The 17710-nt window shown below is 47.9% G+C and overlaps 1 protein-coding gene across 6 annotated transcripts in view; it reads right to left on the reverse strand.

Annotated features, from left to right (window-relative positions):
- The window catches only part of ADGRB1 (adhesion G protein-coupled receptor B1), a 460553-nt gene that overhangs the window by 47330 nt on the left and 395513 nt on the right, over window positions 1–17710 (reverse strand). For all 6 annotated transcript variants that reach the window (XM_072151085.1, XM_072151084.1, XM_072151082.1 and 3 more), the window contains exons 20-22: window positions 15618–15720; window positions 14731–14881; window positions 116–185 (exon numbers count right to left, since the gene is read on the reverse strand). In XM_072151085.1, the coding sequence (XP_072007186.1) occupies window positions 116–185; window positions 14731–14881; window positions 15618–15720 (324 nt within the window). The remainder of the gene's footprint in view (window positions 1–115; window positions 186–14730; window positions 14882–15617; window positions 15721–17710) is intronic.

Here is a 17710-nt window from a genome sequence, read left to right on the forward strand (position 1 = left end):
AGGAAACTGTGGTCACTGGCCAAGGGGTGGGGCCTAAATAAGGGGAGGGGCCTGGAGATTCAAATGCTACAAAAGAGTAACATTGTGAACACATCACATCACGAGCGTCACTTACTAATTGGCTGATCCGTAACCCTTCGCCTTCGTAAAACCGACAGATATCGCCACGACCAAAGCTGGGAGACCTGAAAGACAGAGGAGAGACTGGGTGACCTCACTGTATCACACAGATAGGATTAGATACACACCCCAGCAGACTGTATCACACAGATAGGATTAGATACACACCCCAGCAGACTGTATCACACAGATAGGATTAGATACACACCCCAGCAGACTGTGTCACACATGATAAGTTTAGATACACAGCCCAGCAGACTGTATCACACATGATAAGATTAGATACACAGCCCAGCAGACTGTATCACACATGATAAGATTAGATACACAGCCCAGCAGACTGTATCACACATGATAAGATTAGATACACAGCCCAGCAGACTGTATCACACATGATAAGATCAGATACATAGCCCAGCAGACTGTATCACACATGATAAGATCAGATACATAGCCCAGCAGACTGTATCACACATGATATGATTAGATACACAGCTCAGCAGACAGTATCACACATGATAAGATTAGATACACAGCCCAGCAGACTGTATCACACATGATAAGATTAGATACACAGCTCAGCAGACTGTATCACACATGGTAAGATTAGATACACAGCCCAGCAGACTGTATCACACATGATAAGATCAGATACATAGCCCAGCAGACTGTATCACACATGATAAGATCAGATACACAGCCCAGCAGACTGTATCACACATGATAACATTAGATACACAGCCCAGCAGACTGTATCACACATGATAAGATCAGATACACAGCCCAGCAAACTGTATCACACAGGATAATATCAGATACACAGCCCAGCAGACTGTATCACACAGATAGGATTAGATACATAGCTCCGGAAGACTGTATCACACAGATAGGATTAGATACATAGCTCCGGAAGACTGTATTACACATGATAAGATCAGAGACACAGCCCCACAGACTGTATCACACAGATAGGATCAGATACTCAGCCTCACAGACTGTACCACACAGATAGGATCAGATACACAACCCAGCAGCCTGTATCACACAGGATAGGATCAGATACACAACCCAGCAGACTGTATCACACAGGATAGGATCAGATACACAACCCAGCAGACTGTATCACTCAGGATAGGATCAGATACACAACCCAGCAGACAGTATCACACAGGATAGGATCAGATACACAACCCAGCAGACTGTATCACACAGGATAGGATCAGATACACAACCCAGCAGACTGTATCACACAGGATAGGATCAGATACACAACCCAGCAGACTGTATCACACAGGATAGGATCAGATACACAACCCAGCAGACTGTATCACACAGGATAGGATCAGATACACGGCTCAGTAGACAGTATCACACATGAATGGATTGGATTCACAGTATCACACTGGGTAAGGTTAGATACACAGCAGACAGTATCACACAGGGTAAGTTTAGATACAGCATATTTGAAGACTGCAGTTCATTATAGAGCAGGTTTAGACACATTATAGATAAAACTAAACCAAAATATTTTAGGCGCCACTGAGCGTCGGGCACAGCAACTCACCTCCTCTCGCAAAAAGCACACACCAACGTTATTTGAAAAAAAATATACTAGAATATCCATCAATGTAAATAATCTGATATAGCAGGGCTGAGAACAGAGACATCTAACTTAAGTGTGCACTGCCACAATGTATCCTACAACAATGTTACCGCTGCAGTAGTAGGTAAAGTTTGTCTTTATCTATAATGTACACGGCAACATTATTTGAAAAAATATACAAGAATATCCATCAATGTAAATAATCTTTATTGTTTACAAATAAAAATGTCCCTTACAGACACAATAAAAAACACCAAATGGACAATACAAGAGTAACAGACAGACACACGTACAATGCACACCACCCTAGTGTGAAAGAGAACAATGCTATTGTAATCCCTCATAGACATAAACATGTCGGGTCCTTGCTCCCATCTGTGGTTTGTTCTGTAACCTCTGCTTTTGCCTGTGTTTTTGCACTCTTTTATATTCTTTGCTGTCCCTGTTTCAGGGGCAGTTTGACAGCTTTTATTTTTACCTGTGTGATGCAGACAGACTGTGTGTAGAATTACTTGTGTAGCACTTTTGTCATTGCTCTGGACTTAACAGGGTCCTAAATTGCAATTGATGTCTATGAGGGATTACAATAGCATTGTTCTCTTTCACACTAGGGTGGTGTGCATTGTATGTGCCAGTCTGTATTGTCCATCTTGTGGTTTTTTATTGTGTCTGTAAGGGACATTTTTATTTGTAAACAATAAAGATTATTTACATTGATGGATATCCTTGTATATTTTTTCAAATAATGTTGTACGTGTACATTATAGATAAAGACAAACTTTACCTACTACTGCAGCGGTAACATTGTTGTAGGATACATTGCGGCAGTGCACACTTAAGTTAGATGTCTCTGTTCTCAGCTCTGCTATATCAGTATATAATGTTATGTTACATTGCAGCAGTGCAGAGCTGGGTTTGTCCTCTCTGTTCTCAGCACTGCTATATCAGTATATAATTCTATGATACATTGCAACAGTGCAGAGCTGGGTTTGTCCTCTCTGTTCTCAGCACTGCTATATCAGTATATAATTCTATGATACATTGCAACAGTGCAGAGCTGGGTTTGTCCTCTCTGTTCTCAGCTCTGCTATATAAGTATGTAATGCTATGATACATTACAACAGTGCAGAGCTGGGTTTGTCCTCTCTGTTCTTAGCTCTGCTATATCAGTATATAATGTTATGTTACATTACAGCAGTGCAGAGCTGGGTTTGTTCTCTCTGTTCTTAGCTCTGCTATATCAGTATATAATGCTATGATACATTACAGCAGTGCAGAGCTGGGTTTGTTCTCTCTGTTCTCAGCTCTGCTATATCAGTATATAATGTTATGTTACATTACAGCAGTGCAGAGCTGGGTCTGTTCTCTCTGTTCTTAGCTCTGCTATATCAGTATATAATGCTATGTTACATTACAGCAGTGCAGAGCTGGGTGTGTCCTCTCTGTACTCAGTTCTGCTACATCACATTCATCTCGCTGATGCTGGGAGCCCCCTGGCTCCTGATGTAGCAGAGCCCTGAGTGCGTCCATTATTCAGCTCTAATAATTCCCAGTGAGCAGTAGTCTCCGGCCCATCCATCAGGCAGAGACGAGTCAGTGTGAGGCTCCGGGGCGCAGGTATTGAAGAGATGTATAGTTACACAGGGAGGGGATCCCAGCACGGGGCTAAACGGCGCCCAGCAGGTAAAATCTGCAAATCTGAGCTTCTCACTAATTACAGTGCAATAAGTTCATTTATTAATGGCCTCTATGATAGGAATCGCGGAGCTGAGCACGCTCCATGCACTGCTCTGCACAGCACTACAGCACCCACCCAGCTTTCTACAGACCCTGTATGGCATATAGATCATCACTATCACCATTACAGCCTCTCCCTGGTATCACGCGGCCTGTGACAGTGTCAGTCCTTACTGTTGCTCTAGCATTTTATTACTGACACAAAATGTACATAAGGTCCTATTTATAGAGAGGGAGTTTTAACCCCTTAAGATCAATGTAGATTTGCACAGATTCTTCTCTTGGCTCTGTTTCAATGGATACAATCATTATATCAACACGTGATTATAAGACAGTGGACAGGCTGCAGTACCCAGCACCACCACTAGTGGCTGCTCATGGACACATACAGTTGATCACTGGATGATACAATGTTCAAAGATCTTATCGTCCCAAAAATCTGCTGATGTTGCACATATCTGGGAGGGAGGACATGTGTAGATTGGGTTATCACAGAAATGGGGACGTCAGTCGTGTGATGTTTCCAAATTTACTTAAAATAGAACTTTCCCAAACTCCTACCCGGAAACTAAAAGCCCCCCTCCATCTGTAAAGCCTCTTAGGGACAGCAGTCACTTTACCACAGCATCTACATATTCTGAGATGAGCCTCTGTTGACCGGCATCCTCCCTGTCCTCACACAGCTCTGCATATCCCCTACTCGTCCTCACACTGCTGTGGGCTGTGCGCTCTGTATTGCAGTTGGTGTCATGTATCGTCCCTGGAAAAATGTAGTAGTAGCAGCAGGACAGTGACAATATGGAATTATTTTCCAGGATTACAGGTTCCACACTTGCACTGGGGGTCTGTCCTCACACTGCTGTGCTCTTTGTACTCTGTAGCCAGTGTTAGGTAGTATCCCTACAGAGATGTGTTATTATAAGCTTTTGTATGTTATACATTGATTTTTATTCTAGTAATGTAGCTTCTTCAATTGCACTGGGGGAGCGTGTCCTCACACTGCTGTGCCCTGTGCTCTTTGCAGTCAGTGTGGAGCATTGTCATAAAGAGATCTCTAATCAGACCTCTCTGTGTATTTTTAGTAGCAGCAGCACTGTGGAATATGTATTTATATTCTAGGACTATTGCTTCTCCAAAAGCCTTAGGGGCATGTCCTCACACTGCTGTGCTCTGTACATTCTGTGTTACGCTGCTGCAAATCCCCAAACCTCACTGGAAAAGCCATAGCTGGCTTTGGTTTAAATACCACAGCAGTCACTCACTAGAACGGGGGTTGTGCAGCAGTTCAGTGCAGAGAGCTCAGAGCACAGCAGTGTGAGGAATATTTACCTTCAGGTGAGAGATCACTGCAGATTTCATCAGAGATATCAGCAATGGCCAAGCTGAGACCCGCACTCATATTTGGGGGAGGTCTGGATACAAAATGTAGCACAGTTGCAGTGCTTGGAGGACGTTTCGTCTTGTTGCGCCATTTCCTGATCCTGGTAGATCGTTATACTAACGAGGCCACGCAGAGGCGACTTTCTTGATTATTTCATCTCTAATTGCTTTCTGAAAATTACCAAATCCAATTGCTGCCACTGGCCGCCAAAACAAATTGCAATTATTTTTTGTTGATTTTTTTTTTTTTTTCGTGCTTTCCGCTCGCACAATGCGCTCCTGGGGTCACGGAAATCTGCGCTGATGTTTGTGGCGTTTTTTTTTACACTTTCCAGCACCTCCAGCCAATGCAATTACGAAGGAGAGAAATTAGACGCCATTATTTCCCTGCACCCCATAAAGCTGCACCCCCCCTCCCTTCCCCCTGGTGCTGGGGGCATCACAGAGTCACCCTGCAAGTAGTGAGCTGAGACCCCAGTGACAGAGCAAGACGGATCTTGTAGGCAGTCACTCCTCATACACAAATGTGGATCTGATGAAGTCTTAAAGGGGTGGTTAGCAGTGACTGCACCAACTCAGGATCAGTACAGGATAAGTAATGTCATGTATGTACACGGTGACTGCACCAGCAGCAGAATAGTGAGTGCAGCTCTGGGGTATAATACAGGATGTAACTCAGGATCAGTACAGGATAAGTAATGTCATGTATGTACACAGTGACTGCACCAGCAGCAGAATAGTGAGTACAGCTCTGGGGTATAATACAGGATGTAACTCAGGATCAGTACAGGATAAGTAATGTCATGTATGTGCACAGTGACTGCACCAGCAGCAGAATAGTGAGTACAGCTCTGCAGTATAATACAGGATGTAACTCAGGATCAGTACAGGATAAGTAATGTCATGTATGTACACAGTGACTGCACCAGCAGCAGAATAGTGAGTGCAGCTCTGGGGTATAATACAGGATGTAACTCAGGATCAGTACAGGATAAGTAATGTCATGTATGTACACAGTGACTGCACCAGCAGCAGAATAGTGAGTGCAGCTCTGGGGTATAATACAGGATGTAACTCAGGATCAGTACAGGATAAGTAATGTCATGTATGTACACAGTGACTGCACCAGCAGCAGAATAGTGAGTGCAGCTCTGGAGTATAATACAGGATGTAACTCAGGATCAGTACAGGATAAGTAATGTCATGTATGTACACAGTGACTGCACCAGCAGCAGAATAGTGAGTGCAGCTCTGGGGTATAATACAGGATGTAACTCAGGATCAGTACAGGATAAGTAATGTCATGTATGTACACAGTGACTGCACCAGCAGCAGAATAGTGCGTGCAATCTCATTCTGCTGTGTGCTACTGACGGGTGTGGTTGTTGCTGCTGAGCTCCTGCACCACCTGGTGGAAGATCAATCCACCCAGGCCTGCTCTCTCCTCCCCAGGGAGGGAGTGGGTTCTGTGGGATGAATCCTGCAGGAAAATCCCAGGCTTCTGCCTCCCGGACCAGGCCGGCGGGGGGCAGGAGAAACCAGTTACCGGCCAAAGCGGAGGGGGTGAGAAGATCTGCCCGGAGCCAAGGACGCAGCGATGTGACCTCGGCTGCCACCCCCAAGACCCAGGGAAGCCGCAAGGTCTCCGGAACACAGAAGATCAAGGCAAGTGACATCAGCCTGAGTGCTCCTCCTGGAAAGCTGGATGTGTGTGCGGGAAAGCTTGGTGGTTCAGCTGGAAAGCTGGGTGCTCACGGAGGTGTGCAAAAAGCATGGGGTGATCTTAAGGCCCGGGAGTCTGCTTCCATCTATGGCTCCCGGATTGCTGAGCACCTCCGTGAGTACGAGGAAGCTGGAAAAGCGCTGAGGAGGCTCCAGGAGGAGATACGGGAGACCTTGGCCCTAGCGGGGGTGGCCACTAAGAAGAAAAAGTCTGATTTTCTTACCACCATAGACAGACTAAAAGCCGAGGTCACCGCTCTGCAGGAGAAGCGACATCTAATCCGCGAGCACAGCGGTCCGTTCCGTGAAAAGTTGGAGAATGATGCCCGGTTTGATGACATGCGCCAGGAGCAGTTAAGAAAACTGAAGGGGCTTCAGATCCAGGCGGATGATGGCGATGATGAGGAGGATGAGGAAGACCTGCCGTGTCCGTCTGGTGGCCTGCACCAACACCAGCAGGCCTCGCACGACAGGCTGCCTGCGGAGCAAGCGCCATTACCATCAGGCTGCGGCCCTGCCAACCTGGAGGAGGAAAGTGATGACAGCGGCCAGGGGGGGGGCGCTAATGGCTCAGATCCGTCAGCTTGAGTCCCCAGTTCACCTCCAGAACTTTTCCTTCGGCGATGATATGCCAGATGACGACCTAAAGAGAAAGAAGAGAGCCAGGAAGACCAAGGCGTCTCAGGAGGTGAATCTGGTGTTTCGTCCCCTCCCTGTTTCCTCCGGGCGGGCAGCAGTGTCAGCCTGTCGTGTAGGCCCCGTTACCCAGCCCAGCACGAATCCTGCAGTGGACTCGGTGCCAGGGTGCGGGGAGATTGCAAAGCCACGTTCCATCATGGCGCAGAGCACCAGCCTTGTTTGCAGTAGCAAGGATGGTGCAGGGAAGGCATCGGCCGAAAGGCCGGACAGTGAGGGCGATCCAGCAGGTCCTGGTACTGTGCGCTGCCCCCCAGTGGGAGGGGGGGGTGGCCTGGTGCCAGGGGCAGTGGCGGTGGCTCCTGTGGCCCCTAGCACTGTGGCTGCATCTAGCTCCGGTGAGCAGCGGCAGTGTGATGGGGCTGCTGGGGCTTGTGGTGCAGCGCCTCCCAAGCATCCCGAGCAGCCTGCAGAGAAAGGCGCAGGAAAAGTGTTGTTTTGCATTGGATCATCAGACCCTGGAGAGGGCACAAAAAGACTGTCCGGAGTCTGCAAGGGCAAGTGGCCTCTTGCATCCAGCGAGCAGCAGAGCAGAAATATTAAAAAAACTACTGGACAACAAGGGGTTAATGCCAATGAGGCAGAGGGCACCTTTAAGATCGGGGTTGGAGCTGCCTCTTCTCAGGCTGTATCAGCTATGGAGGTGGCTCTACCCCCAGTGCCCAGTGACGCCGAGGCAACCCCAGGTCCTCCTGGCCCAGCTGGTGTGAGTGATGCAAGGAAGCGAGGCAGTAATGCACATAGTGTGGTGAATGTGGGAGTGGTGAATGGTGCTGAGGGGGGTGATCCTGTTGTGCGTGCTGGACCTTCTGCACCCCCAGTGGTGGCCGCTCCTATAAGGAGCTATGCGAGTGTCACCGCTGGGGCAAGTGGGGTTAACTCCTTGTCTCCTGACTCTGGGAATAGCGTTTTGCAAAGGCGTCTTCTGGAGGCTCTCAGGAGAGGGGAAAAGTCAATCACTGTAGAGGGGAGAGATGTTGATCTGTCCTTCTGGACAGACAGGCATGGCCTGGCAGCCTTCCAAGAGAAAAGGGGGGGAGAGACTGTATGGTCTTTACCCACAACCGGGCCCGGAGCTGCCCGTAGGAATGTGGTTCGTCTTCGCTGGAGGGGCAGTGACGCATGCCCACCCAGGTCAAGGGTGGTGGAGCTCCTCCTGAGGATGAACTTCAGGGCTAGTGACATCTTTGCCCTGATACATCCTTATGGTACTCCGGAGTTCGATGTCAGCTTTGTCCGGCCGGAGGGCTTAGAGCTCTTCTGGTCGAATTATGAGCTGGCAAAGAACGAGCCCACATGGCGAGACTTTGCTGTGCAAGCAGTGTCTCGCCAAAACGCAGTCAAGAAGGTGACCGTTTTGACCCGTAACGAGTCACTTTCTTGCATGGACATCATGACTTGGCTAAGTCGTTATGGCGAAGTAGTTCAGGTACCTCAGAAAAACCGCGATGAATTTGGCATTTGGTCTGGGGCCTGGACCTTCATGATGAAGTTGAAGTGTTCAGGCGGCACAGTCGCCCACATTCCCTCTTCAGCCTTTCTTGGGCGGGACAGAATCCTGATTTTCTACCAGGGGCAGCCGAAGGTCTGTCACAGGTGCGGTGACCCCACACACTTTAGCGCCAGCTGCCAAGTGCAGAAGTGCGCTTTGTGTGGTGGGCTAGGTCATCTCGCTGCATCCTGTAAGGACATTAGGTGTAACCTGTGTGGTGAGCTCGGTCACCCTTTCAGCCGTTGTCCTCGCTCCTTTGCCAATGCGGTTGTGACCCCAGTGGAGGAGAGCCATGAGGTTGCTTCTGCTGGGGAAGGTACCAGCAGAGGTGGAGGAGCTGAGGGGCCTGTGAAGAAAAGTAAGAATAAGTCACCTTCTCAGTTGAGGCGGCTTGAAGCCAGACAAAAAGGGAGAGAACTGGGGAAGCCTCAGGTTGCTGGGGTGACCCTGGGTCCTTCCTCAGAGGCTGGTCTTGCTACTGAGGCCCTGAGGGATGATGAGTTGGATGAGGAGGTCAGGAGGATGGAGCGCGAGAAAGGTGCCATGTCCTCCACGTCCTCCCATTATGAGAGTATGGATGAGGATAACAGGATTTGGCTAGAAAATAAGCGCAAGCAGAAAAAGAAAAAGCGCGGCGTATCTAAGGTACCTAAGGAAGGGAAAACTTCCTCCCCTCTGGTTGAGCTTTCCAACCGGTTCCTCACCCTCGATGAGATCGCCTCCTCGGAAGGAGAGGCTGAGGGTGGGGTTCTGGAGGTGGCGGCGGAGCAGCCTGCAGGGGGCGCCGAGTCTCTATCCTCTGGGGAAGCTGGGTCCTCAGAGTGGGAGACTGACTCAGAGTCAGGAGACAAGGACGAAGGAGAGGGTGGTCCGGGTGGGTCCTTGGGGTCCAATAATAACATGGACACCACAATTTCATTAAAAAGAAGTTGCCCTAAATCTGATGGGAAAAAAGAAAAGGGATCATCGTCAGAGGAGAGTCGGGGGAGGGGAAGCAATAAGAAAAAAGCTGTTTAACTCAATCACTCATGATGGCGGCACCCACTCCGTTGACGCTGGCGTCCATTAATGTCGCCAGCATTAAGTCTGATGCGGCTAGATTTGCGGCCTTTGATTTTCTCGGCCGCGTTGAAGCCGACATTTTATTTTTGCAGGAGACCAGGCTGCCAGATTTGGCGGCCGTGTTTAAAGCTAAGAGGGAATGGAGACACGGGCCTTCCTATTGGTCTCTTGCGGCCGAGCCGTATAGCGGAGTGGCGGTCCTTTTTACCGCACCGGTAGAATGCAGACGAGTTATTGAGTTAGAAATGGGGAGGTGCCTGATCCTGGATGTCCTCATGAAGGGACAAGAACTTCGCCTAATTAATATCTATGGTCCCCAGTCCAAGTGGGACAGGAAGTGTCTCTTTATGAGGATCAAGCCCTACCTTTTTACAAGTCGGCAGGTGGTCTTTGGAGGGGACTTCAATGCTGTCACGAGGTCCCAGGATAGGGGAGGTTCCAGAGACAACCTGACTTATGATAGCGTCGCTCTTAATAGCATAGCCAGTGAGGCTCGCCTGGTGGATGTCCACATCCGGCACACCCCAGGCCACGCGGGGTTCACCTATTATAGGGGTAGCTGCAGGTCTAGAATAGACAGGTTTTATTTAAAGGAGGAAGCCATCTCTTCAGCAGTGTCCGTTGTTGAGGTGGAGTTCTCCGACCACTGTCTAATTTTGTTTTCTCTGAATGTTACAGAGACCCCCCGGATGGGAAGAGGCTACTGGAAGCTCAATTCGTCTCTCCTGGAGGAAGCGGAGATAAGACAATCCTTTGAGGACTTTCTTCAGAGCCAGGTACCATTGCTGGGCCTTTGTAGCAGTAAGTCAGAGTGGTGGGAGATGCTCAAGAAAAGGGTGGCGAGATTCTTCCGCCAGCTCTCGAGCCTCAGGAGCCTGGACAGGTACCGCCTGTATCAGGGCCTGAGGAGGAAACTCGAGCATCTCGTCTCGACTGGAGGTAGTCGTGAGGACATCTCCAGAGTGAAATCCTTGCTGAAGAGGTGTCAGTACGATAGACACGCATCTTTGGTTTTTGAGAGGGATTACGGGAAATACCGCTCGCCCGACCCTTACAGAAACTGCAAGATGTCAGTGAATGGTAAAGTTGTCACAGGACTGGTTGACAGTACGGGATCCCTGAAAAGGTCCAGATCAGGGATTCTGGAGGTCGTCAGATCCTTCTACTCGCACCTCTTGGGCAGGAAGGATCTAGATCGGGATGTGATGTCGGCTTTCCTGGCTGAAACTGTCCCTGAGCCAGGAGTAGACCCCTCTCTTGATGTTTTGACAGAGATGATCAGGGAAGAGGAAGTCAGCCGGGCGATTGAAGGGCTCGCCCTCAAGAAATCGCCAGGTCCGGATGGCTTAACATCTGAGTTTTATAAGACCTTTAAGGACGCCTTGGTTCCCCTCTTGACTGAGGTATTCAATGAGTGTCTTTCCTCGGGCGCTCTGCCGAAGTCAATGAGGAGGTCTGCCCTGATCATCCTGTCAAAGGGTAAGGACCGATCTCGTATTGAGAACTGGCGTCCCATAGCGCTTCTCAATACGGACAGAAAGGTTTTGGCAAAGGTGCTGTTTAATCGGCTGGTGCAGTTTGCGCCCCGGCTCCTTTCGGGGACCCAGCACTGCTCTGTTCCAGGCCGCAGTACATTTAGTGCTGTGCTTTGTGTCCGGGAGGCAGTGGAGCAGGGCAGGGCTGGTAACTGGAAGGGGTACTTGCTGTCCTTGGATCAGGCAAAAGCGTTTGACCGGGTTAACCACGAGTACCTCTGGTCTGTCCTTCTGAGGTATGGCCTGCCGGGGGAGTTTGTCAATTGGCTAAAGGTTTTGTACGCATGGGCAGAGAGTTTCCCGCTTGTGAACGGTTGGATTGGCCGCTCTTTTGAGGTCGGGTCTGGTGTTCGCCAGGGTTGTCCTCTGAGCCCACTACTGTACGTGTTTGCGATTGACCCATTCCTTAGGAGGGTTGATCGTGGGCCGTTGGTGGGAGTCGGGATGGACCAGGCGGCACCGGAAGCCACTCTAAGGGTGGTAGCGTATGCAGATGATGTCACCGTTTTTGTGTCCTCGAGAGGGGAGGCACAATGGGTGATGTCAGAGGTTGACCGCTACTCAGAGGCTTCTGGGTCCAAGATCAACCGGGATAAGTGTGAGAGTCTCTGGCTGGGAGAGGGGGATCCAGGCTTTGATCTCCCGGACACTCTTCCAGGGCCCCAAGACTCTGCCAAAGTTCTCGGCATCGAATTTGGCCAGGGGGATTACCCCATGCAAAACTGGGATGGCAGGCTTAAGATCGCCGCCCAGAAGGTGGACCAGTGGAAGGGTTGGTCTTTGACCCTCAGGGAAAGGGTGAACTTGATTAAAACTTACCTGCTCCCATTGCTGATATATCTGGGCAGTGTGTGCATGTTGCCAGAACCCCTCTGGACTCGAGTGTACAGTCTGTTCTTCCAGCTTTTATGGGGGAATAGGCTGAACCTAATCAAGAGGGAGGTTACTTACCGCACGAGGAGACAAGGAGGGTTGTGTATGGTCAACCCTGTGGTGTTCCTAGTGAATACCTTTCTTAAGATCAATATCGCAAACCTCTGGAAAGAGAGGGCTCCTCCGTGGGTATACTCCTGCAGGGGATGGTTTCGGCCTTTCTTCCAGGAATGGGAGACAGGAGGGCGAGTGAAGGATCTCCGTACACCACATGGGCATCTTCCGGCTTACGCTACCCCGGTTCTGAAGGTAATTCGCCGGTGGGGTCTGGGAATGTGGGAGATCAGGACCTTGTCGAGGAAACTCCTTGACAAGAGGGTTCTGTTGACCCATTTCCAGAAGCCTCTGGCCCTCAGGGATTGCCCAAGTCGGGATCTGGGGGTGGGTTTAGGTCTTTTGAATTCCATCAGGATCCCCTTGAAGTTTTGGGACTTGACTTGGCGCTGCTTCCATGGAAAGCTGTGTGTGAGGGACAATCTGAAGTGTAGGAGCTCTGAGGAAAGGGGTTGTCCCCGGGAGGAGTGCGGTGGCCTGCTGGAGAGCATGGACCACTTCCTGCTTCAGTGCCCCTTTAACACAGAGGTGTACAACCGGGTGGGCGCTTCCATCCATTGGCCCGGGTTGGCCGGTCTCTCCTATGCGGAGTGGGCCTATGGAGCATTCAGAGGCCTGGGTGTCCGGGACCGATGCACGTTATTCCTAGTTAGCCTAGTGGTCAGGTACCACACATGGAATGCACGGTGCTTAGTTTCGACGCAGCGTAAAATCCTCCCGGTGGATGAGGTGGTTAGGAACATTCTGGGTGACCTTGTGAAGGTGCGCTCTCTGGAGTATGAGAGGCTAGGCACGGGGAGGGCCTCTCTCCTTTGGAGGGGGTTCTCCTTTAGTGTCCCTTAGTCTGTCCTCTCCCCTCCTGGTGAAGGTGCGCTCTCCGGAGTATGAGAGGCTGGGCACGGGGAGGGCCTCTCTCCTTTGGAGGGGGTTCTCCTTTAGTGTCCCTTAGTCTGTCATCTCCTCTCCTGGTGTTGGGCTGAAGCTGACACTGTAGATTTTTGTTTTGTATCTGAGGTTTTAGTGAATGTTGGGCTTGCAGGCGCCGAACCTGGGCTTTATGTGGTTGGTTTGTTATGTTGATATGTTTAATGTGTTTGTATTTTGTGTACAGTGTGTATTTATGTAGTTATAGTTAATGTGTATATAGCTTGGTTGGTTTTGGGGTGTTGGTGTTAGGGTGTTAGGTTGGGAGGGGGGTGGACGGGATTTGGACAATATGATCCTGGGCACTGGTCTGGACTATATAGCGCGGACTTTGGACGTTAGACCAGTGTCTGGGTGGGAGGGTGATGGGCGTGGGATTTAGTTAGTTATATTTAATGTTTTTATTTCCTGTTTGTCTTTTTTTTTGCTGTGTATTCTTTAGTTATTTATGGAAAAAAAAAAAAAAAAAAATTAGGTGGTGGGATTGGGTGAAGGTTTTGTTTTATAATGCTGATTGTGTGGTGTGTGTGTGGCTGGGCCAGGAGATTTTCGTAAGTCTCTTTTAGTTTGTATTATTGTTTTGTTATTATTATTATTGTTTTGTTTTGCCAGAAGTTATGGCTTGATTTATGTTTATTGTTGTAATGTTTTTCATTTTTATATATAAAATAAAAGATTTACAGGATGTAACTCAGGATCAGTACAGGATAAGTAATGTCATGTATGTACACAGTGACTGCACCAGCAGCAGAATAGTGAGTGCAGCTCTGGGGTATAATACAGGATGTAACTCAGGATCAGTACAGGATAAGTAATGTCATGTATGTACACAGTGACTGCACCAGCAGCAGAATAGTGAGTGCAGCTCTGGGGTATAATACAGGATGTAACTCAGGATCAGTACAGGATAAGTAATGTCATGTATGTACACAGTGACTGCACTAGCAGCAGAATAGTGAGTGCAGCTCTGGGGTATAATACAGGATGTAACTCAGGATTAGTACAGGATAAGTAATGTCATGTATGTACACAGTGACTGCACCAGCAGCAGAATAGTGAGTGCAGCTCTGGGGTATAATACAGGATGTAACTCAGGATCAGTACAGGATAAGTAATGTCATGTATGTACACAGTGACTGCACCAGCAGCAGAATAGTGAGTGCAGCTCTGGGGTATAATACAGGATGTAACTCAGGATCAGTACAGGATAAGTAATGTCATGTATGTACACAGTGACTGCACCAGCAGCAGAATAGTGAGTGCAGCTCTGGAGTATAATACAGGATGTAACTCAGGATCAGTACAGGATAAGTAATGTCATGTATGTACACAGTGACTGCACCAGCAGCAGAATAGTGAGTGCAGCTCTGGGGTATAATACAGGATGTAACTCAGGATCAGTACAGGATCCCCTGTGTAGTTGTATAGTGAGTATATTATTTGGATATGATACATATAATAGGGAGTCTTACCCCATCCGAGACAGAGGAATCTCTTGCGGATGATCCTGTTGCGGAGTCGCCCGGTGACGGCCATGTAGGATTGCCACGCCTCTGTCAGCACCCAGCAGAATGAGGACAGGAAGAAGAAGTGCAGGAAAGCCGCCACCAGGGTGCAGATGACCTGTGGATGAGAGAAGAAGGACTGAACTGACAGCATATACAGAATGTTTCGGTGCACTATGGGCGTGTCTGGACCAGGAGGAGCAGGGACCAATCATTCAAGGCAAAGTGGGAGGGGCTTGGCCACAAAACTTTCTAGTTCAACTTCCAGTTGCTTATGCTGTGCATGCTGGGAGTCCTGATTCTACATTATCTGATGATCTCAAAACATGATTTTGCATAAATCCATTTAAAAAGAATATTGCAACATTGTAATAGAAACTCTGCACAGGCCGCAGTACACATCCTGACCACTAGGGGCCGCACATGGACACATACAGGACATCACTGTGTCATACAATGTTGCGAGTTCTGCTCATCACAGGTCACACCTTTACAATTGTCTGATTTAGGGATTTTCTGATTTAGGGATTTGGTAACTTGTGTCTTTGGATGCTTTATTTTATCTTGGCCTGAGGTTAAAAAAAATCTAAGTATCTGTTCTGGGTTCAGACAAAATTTTAAAAATGTTTGGAATTCTGAATGAAATAAAGGTTTTCACTTGGGGTCTGAATTTATTACTGATACATTTATATATGTGATGTATAAGTCTGTATGCAGTAAGCGCCCCCTAGTGTTGGCTTCTAAAAGTCTGAATTGAGGCATCTACATCTGTACCGATTCAACAAAATGCACCGACTGATCCCCAAACCTGCACCGCCCCCCCCCATCCCCCAAATGTTCTGCCGTGTCATTACCTTGTTCCTGGTCTGCGTTTGCCCCACAAGAATTAAGGCATTTGACGAGATGATGGACAGACAGAAGTTGATCAAGATGACAGAGCGCTCAGAGCGGATATACCTGAAAGACAAGATGTAGTAGATGTGACCTGCAGTCCTATGTAACACCACAGATAACACAGTGATATCTCTGAGTACAGATCATGTAGTAGATGTGTCCTGCAGTCCTATGTAACACCACAGATAACACAGTGATATCTCTGAGTACAGATCATGTAGTAGATGTGTCCTGCAGTCCTATGTAACACCACAAATAACACAGTGATATCTCTGAGTACAGATCATGTAGTAGATGTGTCCTGCAGTCCTATGTAACACCACAGATAACACAGTGATATCTCTGAGTACAGATCATGTAGTAGATGTGTCCTGCAGTCCTATGTAACACCACAGATAACACAGTGATATCTCTGAGTACAGATCATGTAGTAGATGTGTCCTGCAGTCCTATGTAACACCACAGATAACACAGTGATATCTCTGAGTACAGATCATGTAGTAGATGTGTCCTGCAGTCCTATGTAACACCACAGATAACACAGTGATATCTCTGAGTACAGATCATGTAGTGGATGTGTCCTGCAGTCCTATGTAACACCACAGATAACACAGTGATATCTCTGAGTACAGATCATGTAGTAGATGTGTCCTGCAGTCCTATGTAACACCACAGATAACACAGTGATATCTCTGAGTACAGATCATGTAGTAGATGTGTCCTGCAGTCCTATGTAACACCACAGATAACACAGTGATATCTCTGAGTACAGATCATGTAATAGATGTGTCCTGCAGTCCTATGTAACAGCACAGATAACACAGTGATATCTCTGAGTACAGATCATGCAGTAGATGTGTCCTGCAGTCCTATGTAACACCACAGATAACACAGTGATATCTCTGAGTACAGATCATGTAGTAGATGTCACCTGCAGTCCCATGTAACACCACAGATAACACAGTGATATCTCTGAGTACAGATCATGTAGTAGATGTGTCCTGCAGTCCTATGTAACACCACAGATAACACAGTGTTATCTCTCTGAGTACAGATCATGTAGTAGATGTGTCCTGCAGTCCCATGTAACACCACAGATAACACAGTGATATCTCTGAGTACAGATCATGTAGTAGATGTGCCCTGCAGTCCTATGTAACACCACAGATAACACAGTGATATCTCTGAGTACAGATCATGTAGTAGATGTGTCCTGCAGTCCTATGTAACACCACAGATAACACAGTGATATCTCTGAGTACAGATCATGTAGTAGATGTGCCCTGCAGTCCTATGTAACACCACAGATAACACAGTGATATCTCTGAGTACAGATCATGTAGTAGATGTGTCCTGCAGTCCTATGTAACACCACAGATAACACAGTGATATCTCTGAGTACAGATCATGTAGTAGATGTCACCTGCAGTCCCATGTAACACCACAGATAACACAGTGATATCTCTGAGTACAGATCATGTAGTAGATGTCACCTGCAGTCCCATGTAACACCACAGATAACACAGTGATATCTCTGAGTACAGATCATGTAGTAGATGTGTCCTGCAGTCCTATGTAACACCACAGATAACACAGTGATATCTCTGAGCACAGATCATGTAGTAGATGTGTCCTGCAGTCCCATGTAACAGCACAGATAACACAGTGATATCTCTGAGTACAGATCATGTAGTAGATGTGTCCTGCAGTCCCATGTAACAGCACAGATAACACAGTGATATCTCTGAGTACAGATCATGTAGTAGATGTGTCCTGCAGTCCCATGTAACACCACAGATAACACAGTGATATCTCTCTGAGTACAGATCATGTAGTAGATGTGTCCTGCAGTCCCATGTAACACCACAGATAACACAGTGATATCTCCGAGTACAGATCATGTAGTAGATGTGTCCTGCAGTCCTATGTAACACCACAGATAACACAGTGATACCTCTGAGTACAGATCATGTAGTAGATGTGCCCTGCAGTCCTATGTAACACCACAGATAACACAGTGATATCTCTGAGTACAGATCATGTAGTAGATGTG

The sequence above is a fragment of the Engystomops pustulosus genome, chromosome 5 (assembly GCF_040894005.1).
Source record: "Engystomops pustulosus chromosome 5, aEngPut4.maternal, whole genome shotgun sequence".
Lineage (NCBI taxonomy): Eukaryota > Metazoa > Chordata > Amphibia > Anura > Leptodactylidae > Engystomops > Engystomops pustulosus.